At 46.2% G+C, this 7500-nt stretch overlaps 1 protein-coding gene across 2 annotated transcripts in view; it reads left to right on the top strand.

Moving 5' to 3' along the window:
* ARID3B (AT-rich interaction domain 3B) overlaps positions 1–7500 on the top strand; it is a 39986-nt gene that overhangs the window by 27120 nt on the left and 5366 nt on the right. For both annotated transcript variants that reach the window (XM_087941538.1, XM_087941537.1), the window contains exons 5-6: positions 5486–5669; positions 6916–7175. In XM_087941538.1, the coding sequence (XP_087797664.1) occupies positions 5486–5669; positions 6916–7175 (444 nt within the window). The remainder of the gene's footprint in view (positions 1–5485; positions 5670–6915; positions 7176–7500) is intronic.

Below are 7500 nucleotides of genomic sequence, written 5' to 3'. Positions count from 1 at the left end.
TTTTAAGAAGAGACTGGACAACCATGTGTCTTAAAAAAGCAACAGCACTGAAGACTTATATACCACTTCCCAGTGCTTTCCAGCCCTCTCTAAGCAGTTTACAGAGTCTGCGTCTTTCCCCGCAACCATCTGGGTCCTCATTTTACCCACCTCGGAAGGATGGAAGGCTGAGTCAACCTGGAGCCAGTGAGGATCGAACTCCTGGCCATGGGCAGAGTCAGTCTGCAATCTTGCTTACTAACCGCCGCACCGCCAGGGCTCCTGTGATATAGGGTCTCCTGCTTGAGCCGGGGGGGTTGGACTGGAAGACCTCCAAGGTCCCTTCCAACTCCATCATTACGTTCTGTTCTGTCTCAGTAGTTGGGTGGCTTTACGCTAGAAAAGTTGGCCTGGGTGGCCCTCTGTCCTTACATGTCTATCTCTGTTTTTATGAACTCCGTTTCTCCATGTGCGAACATCGTTGAGGGCAACGACCGTAGGGAAGGAGGTTTAGGGTGATGTAAAAACCTCACCTTTCCCTGGGACAAAAAAAATACGAATTAACAGCAGGTCTTTTGATGATCTCGAGTGGACGTAAGACTCCGTGAACTTGATGGGAATCGTCGTCCAGCTGTTTCTAAAGCTGTCCCATTGGTGAATGCTGAGCTGTCTCGGAGGAGCAGCCCGAATGTTCACAATTTGAGAAGGGGAAAAAAAGTAGTGTTTTTCTTTAACTAGTTGTAGGATGTCATTTCAGTTGTTTTAGACATTTTTCTTAACGGAGAGAAAGAGAGAACAGCCCTGGTCCTGCTTCTGGGCTGCAAAACTCGTTGATTCAAGCACATTCTTTGTTTAAAAAGGTGTTGCTTTCTTCTGAAGTCTTCGTGCTACTGGTTTTTTTTTTTTGTTTTTTTGGTGCCTTAAACCCCGGCTTGAGTTTCATTACCCACATAGCTTGGGATCGGGTGGCCGCAGGGGCGGAGGGGAGGCGCGAGAAGATCCAGCAGTGGAATGGGATGTACAGATTACACCCCAAGGCGAAGAAGCAAGGGCTGACCTCTCCTCTCCTCTAACCAAGATTTGGATCTTTTTTTATTTTATTTATTTATTTTTATTTGTCAATTGCTTACAAGATAATAGGTATAGGTAAAAACATAGTTATGAATACATGGACACATATAAGAAAAATAAATAAATAAATATTTATAAAAGAAACAATAGGACAGGGACGGTGGGCATGATTGGTGCTCTATGCACGCCCCGTACAGACCTCTTAGGAAAGTGGTAAGGTCAACAGTAGACAGTCTAAGGTTAAAGTTTTTGGGGTTTGGGGAAGAAACCACAGAGTCAGGGAGAGTATTCCAGACATTGACCCCTTTGTTGCTGAAGTCGTATTTCCTGCAATCGAGTTTGGTGCGGTTTAACTTGAGTTTGTATCTATTGCGTGCTCTTGTGTTGTTATGGCTGAAGTTGAAGTATTCATTGACAGGTAGGACATTGCAATGTATGATTTTATATACTATACTTAGATCGGACCGAAGGCGGCGTAGTTCTAGGTTTTCTAGGTCTAGAATTTCAAGTCTGGTGGCATAAGGTATTCTGCAACGAGTAGAGGAGTGGAGAACTCTTCTTGTGAAATATTTCTGGACTTTCTCAACTGTGTTAATAACAGATATGTAATGTGGGTTCCAGACTGATGGAGCTGTATTCGAGTATTGGTCTAGCAAATGTTTTGTATGCTCTAGTTAGTAGTGTGATATTCCCAGAGAAAAAGCTACGTAGGATTAGGTGAACAACTCTTAACGCCTTTTTGGCTATGGAGTTACAGTGGGCTCTAGCACTTAGGTCATTGGAGATGAGTAAATCCTTGACAGATTTCGCAGCGTTGCAAACTCTCCATGGTCCCCGACGCAGGTTTGGAAAAGGGGAACGAGAGAAAAGGCTGGAAAGTACAGTTAAAAAAAAAAAAAAAAAGGCCCCTCTATCAAACCAGCAACAAGTCTTTACTGTGGCCGTTGACCTTTCCCGCTGGAATTCTCCCCTCTGACCCGCGGATCATTAATCCCCGCCCTGCCAGATGACAGTCATCCATCACGAGCTCTTGACAAGCCTTGCAGCCAGCTGTGAAAAGATCACCAAAGCCTCCCATTCCCCAGATACTCATTTTTTTTGGCTTTCCCCGTTTTCAGCACCGGGAGCTTCCTGGGAACAACTTATCACTGGTCCCTTCCAAGCAGGAGGTTGCACGCAAGGGTGGGCGCCTGGGCCTGGAAAAGGGGAGGCGGGGGGGGCACCCCATACGGGGGACCTTTCCACACTTACGGTGTGTGTGTGTGTGTGTTTGTGCTTGCGAATGGCTCGTGAGGGTGCAGACCTCCCCAAAGAAGGCCAATCCATTTCCCTCCCTCTCACCTTTTTCTCCCCAAATTTTATTTTAAAATCAATCTGTCTATCTATCTATCTATCTATCTATCTATCTATCTATCTATCTATCTCTATATATAAAAGCGAAATACCTGAATAATGGGTAATGTAAGCATAAATAGTGATAAGATGTGTATATTTAAAGTAAGGTAGGAGAATTGGATCTTGCAGACTGTCAAAAAGGATATCTGTCTGGTTTTAACGTATTTTCTTTTTTCTTCCGTCTCTTTGTTTTTTTCTTTCTTTTATACTTCTTTTTCTCCTTTTTCGGTCGCAAGACCGAGCGTTTTTTTTTTTCCTCTCTCTTTCCCTTCTTTCTTTCTTCTTTTTCTCTCTCTGTTGCATATGTAATGTTGTTATGTTTTTTTTAATTGTAAATTCAATAAAATTTATTCAAAAATAAAATAAAAAAAGCGAAATACCCACTCACACATCGTCACAAAATCTCCAGAACCGTAAAGCCTACAAATCTGAAATTTGGCCTGTATGTTCCTCTTGGCTTCTAGGGGCTCGCTAAGAAAGGATTTTTTTTCGAAATGACCATCAGAGCATTTAGTATTTCCTATATTATTATTATTATTATTATTATTATTATTATTATTAACACGCTCTTTAGCCAACTTGACCTTCTAGGTCTTCTCAAGAGCCAATATTAACGCCCATCCTATAGAAAAGGTTCTCTTTTCACACATGGGCACCATATATGTGGCCTTCTGAACATCCTCTGGGACAGAGGCAGGGACATCCCTCACTAAGCTAAAAAAAAAAAAAAAAAAACCACAATCTTCCAATTGTGACTTAGCAATTTCAACCTCAAGCCAAAACATCACAGTGTGTGAATTTTTAATCAGCAAACCTTCTCGTTGAGAAGAGGAGCTCTGAAGCTTTCGTAAATAACCCAGAGGCACGTTAATCTGCCAAGCTTTGAGACATTATAAGTGGTGAAAAGCATTAAAAAACAATCCTAGAGGAGACTAAAAAGTTATCTTTTCTTATCTCAAGCAGAGCAGAACATCAAAACTATCTCCTTTGGACCTTGAGCCCAACTTACAGGAAAATCAGTCTTACGGGCAACATCTCTCAACTTTGGGAGATTTCTCGCCCTTTCCTGTCAAGCTGGCTCTTATCTGTGGCATTTCGTATTTTTCTTTGCAGAGCATGGCTTTCATTGGCTAGATTGGTTTATAAAACGCTAAAGCAATGCCAAAGCTTCAACACAATCATCTCCTTTACTGCTTGAAGAATATACGATATGCATTTCTCACGTCCTAAGATCAAATCTACTCATTGATTTTGTGTCAAGGATGAAAGCAAGAATTGTGTGTGTGGAGGTGGCGTTCAGCCAGTTCCGACCAGTAGAGGAAATTTGGAGTAGTTTGGAGAACCGGCAAATGCCACCTCTGACTGGCCCCGCCAACCCCATCTATTCTCTGCCTCCTCCCAGAGTCCCAACTGATCGGTTTGGGGTCTTCTTTGGTTGCCCTGCACAGGAGAACGGAGCTGGAAAGCGGGTTAGTGGGGCGGGGAGGGAATGGAGATTTTGCAGTAACCTTCCCCTGCCACGCCCACCAAGCCACGCCCACAGAACCGGTAGTAAAAAAATGTTGAATCCCACCACTCGTTGTGTGACTTTGATCGATGGGAAGGTAGCTGTGTCCAGTAGGGCCTAGTGAAAAGAGGAATGGTCAGTCTTTGGGTTGTCAGGGATTTCAGATCAAAGTGAGGGGCAGGTCAGAGGTCAGCTGTTAGTGGTCTGTCATTTCAGGCTGGCTCCACTAGGGGGTTACGACTCAACCAATGTCACGACTGGTTCGGTCAGAGTGCGTTTTGCTGCGCGCGCATGTAAAATAATTGCCAAAAAACATCAGCTGTGCCGCCCGGACAGCTGAAAAGTGCTGTGCAGTGTTAAAAACTCCTTTTCTGCTTTTTCAAACTCAGCTGTGCCATGCAAAGCAGCTGAAATTGAAAAAGCAGGAAATAATGGACCGCCAAGAACCCGGGCAGATGGGTGAGCCAAACAAGACGACCCAAAAGGTGGTCGCACCGAACTGGTTTGGTGTCTGCTGCTCTTCAGAGCTACCGGTTCTATAGAACCTGGCCAAACCGGTAGCATCCCACCCCTTGGCTCCACTTAGGGAACCGTGAGAATTGAAGTCCACCCATCTTAACATTCACAAGATGAAGAAGCAATGGTTTTTTTGCGGGGTGGAACAAGAGTCTCCAAGCTTAGCAACTTTTAAGACTTATGGACTTCAATTCCCAGCATTCCTGGCTGGGGAATGCTGGGAATTGAAGTCCACACATCTTAAAAGTTGCCAAGCTTGGAGACTCTTCATGTAGAACATACCGTTGGATACCGGGCAAAAGAAACAACGACATGGAATACAATTAGTTGGTGCTTCCTTAGGTTTGCCTTGAATTAAAAAGCCATGAATGTTAAAGGCACCCAAGTCTAAAATCCTGATGGAAAATACCTTCTTTCGTGGAAGGAAATGAGGAGCTCTCAGTGGTTCGTAGAAGTGGCTCAAGCTAGGACAGTGGTGGCTAACCTTTTCGGACTCCTGTGCCAAAAATGGCGGGTGCACTTGTGTGCCGCGCGCTCGCGTGCCAGTACCCCGAAGGCACTGTGCGTGGCCCTCCATGCCCCCTGCGCATGCATGCGCGATTCCCCCCCATTACTTGCACTACGCCTCCCAGCTGATTTTCAGCCCGTTTGAAGCCTTTTTCGGCCTGCCAGAGACTTGAGGGAAGCCTCTGCAGGCCGAAAAATGGGCCTGTTTCATCACTTCCGGTATTTCCAGAAATACAGTAAGTGATGAAATGGGCCTATTTTTTGGCCGCAAAGCCTGCAGAGGCTTTCCTCAAGCCTCTGGCAGGCCAAAAAAGGCCTGAAAATCAGCTGGGAGGCGCGTGCATGCGCAGTGAGGTAAGTTTGCTTGAGTCTCACGTGCCCACACAAATGGCTCTGTGTGACACCAGTGGCAAGCATGCCATAGGTTCGCCATCACGGACCTAGGAGGCCTCCTGCTAACCTGTTGTCTTTTTTATTCTTTCTTTCTCTTCCCTCCGCCTTGTCGTTCAGGGACACCCATCAATCGCATCCCGATCATGGCCAAGCAGATCCTCGACCTCTATATGCTCTACAAGCTGGTGACGGAGAAAGGAGGCTTGGTGGAGATCATCAACAAGAAGATCTGGAGGGAGATCACCAAAGGCCTTAACCTCCCCACCTCCATCACTAGTGCAGCATTCACCCTTCGCACCCAGTAGGTCCTGGCAGGGCCGGGGATGATGGGCATTACAGGAAGACGAGTCAGATGCCTTCGGTCCCTTGGTGTCTGGGAGTTGAAGTTCACGGGTCTTAAAGTTGCCAAGGAGGGACACCCCTGCCCTAAAGTGTTTCCGTACCGCTTGCTTCAATGTAGCATCTGACCTGATTGTCTTCAGCCCAGGATATTAAAAGCTCTAGAGCAGGGGTGTCATTCCCCTGTCGGAGTCTGATTCCGAGGGGGAGGCCGAGCAGCTGACAGAGTGGGAGTGTGGCTCCATTGGTTGTGGAGGAAACTGGAGAAGGGCACAGTCCAACTGGGCAGAGCAGGGGAGAGGCGGAGCAAGGCAGAAGAGAATTCAGGGGAAGACCCAGACCCAACCTCTCTTCATCCTACGGCACGCAGGGAGGAACGGAGAAGGGAGCAACGTGAGTTGCGTGGCTTACGGGGAAGGAAACGGCCCTGATTCCCTTTATTAGCTGCAGCTGGGAACACAGTGTTAAAAAAGGGAAGCTGCGCGCAGCGAGTTGTTGGGAGCAAACATGACTTTATCTGGTATCGTCCTGGTTTATCAGAACTTGGGAGCCCGTTTTTGCGGGCAGAGCACTCGGGCCAATCCTTCACTGTTTTCAGAGCGGTCCCGTGGTCCAGATCTAAGTATCCCACAGGCCAGATCTGGCCCACGGGCCTTGAGTTTGACACCTGCTCTAGAGAATAGGTGAATTCACCCCATCTTGGCTGTGTCTCTCAAACGCGGCAACATTAAGACGGGCATGCCCCAAATTGGCCTACATCTTTGGCCAACTGAAGTTGCTCACTTCCACATTAAGCAATCCTGTTTCTTTGTCTGTGGCCACATAACCGGGGGAAGAAACCCAGCGGTTGGGTTTGTGGATCATGGCTTATTTCTTAGGCCAGTACTCATTCTACAGTGGCTTATTATCAGGTGTGAAGAATGAGGACATTTGGGCCAAGCTAATGTATCGCTCATGCTTTACCCGAAAATCTATAGTCAATCAAACTGGCACCAGATAAGAGCTGACCGAATTCAAGAGGGATTAAATTTAGGCCGTTTGCGACAACGTAATGATTCCAGGTTGATTCCTCTCTTGACTCCTCCACCCCCCAGGCTCTGTCTTTCTTTGTCCTGCACCTAGCAAGATGCGTTGCCGCTTCGTCTCCTTCTCTTGCACCCAAACGCAGCCTCCTGACCCAGCTGAGCCTCTTCTCTTCCTCTCCCCAGGTATATGAAGTACCTCTACGCCTATGAATGTGAGAAGAAGTCCTTAAGCTCGCCTGCTGAGCTGCAGGCCGCCATCGACGGCAACAGGCGGGAAGGCCGGCGGCCCAGTTACAGCTCCCCCTTATTCAGCTTCTCGCCCGCGACCCCGGGACCGCCTACGCTCCTGTGTCCCCCCAAGATCCGCTTCCCGCTTGTTAGCCTTACCCCCAGCAGCACAACTAGCAACCCACACCTGTCTTCAGCAGGGCCTCTCAGGAAAGGTCAGCCAGATAAGAGTTGTTATAACTGTTATTGTTGTTGTTGTTGTTATTGTCATTATTGTCACTTGTTGCTGTTGCTATTGTTGTTGTCTCTTTGATTCATTAAACGTGAAATTCAGTCAACTGAACGTTTAAAAATGTATCACAAATTATTATTATCATCTCTTTTATTCATTAAACATGAAATTCCGTCAACTGAACGTTTAAAAATGTATCACAAATTATTATTATCATCTCTTTTATTCATTAAATATGAAATTCCGTCAACTGAACATTTAAAAATATATCACAAATTATTATTATCATCTCTTTTATTCATTAAACA

This window comes from Pseudonaja textilis, chromosome 13 (genome assembly GCF_049901715.1).
Source record: "Pseudonaja textilis isolate UNSWEBS1 chromosome 13, rPseTex1.2, whole genome shotgun sequence".
Taxonomy (NCBI): domain Eukaryota; kingdom Metazoa; phylum Chordata; class Lepidosauria; order Squamata; family Elapidae; genus Pseudonaja; species Pseudonaja textilis.
The sequence above is the reverse complement of the archived record's forward strand: the minus strand, read 5'-3'. Positions and strand labels throughout refer to the sequence as shown.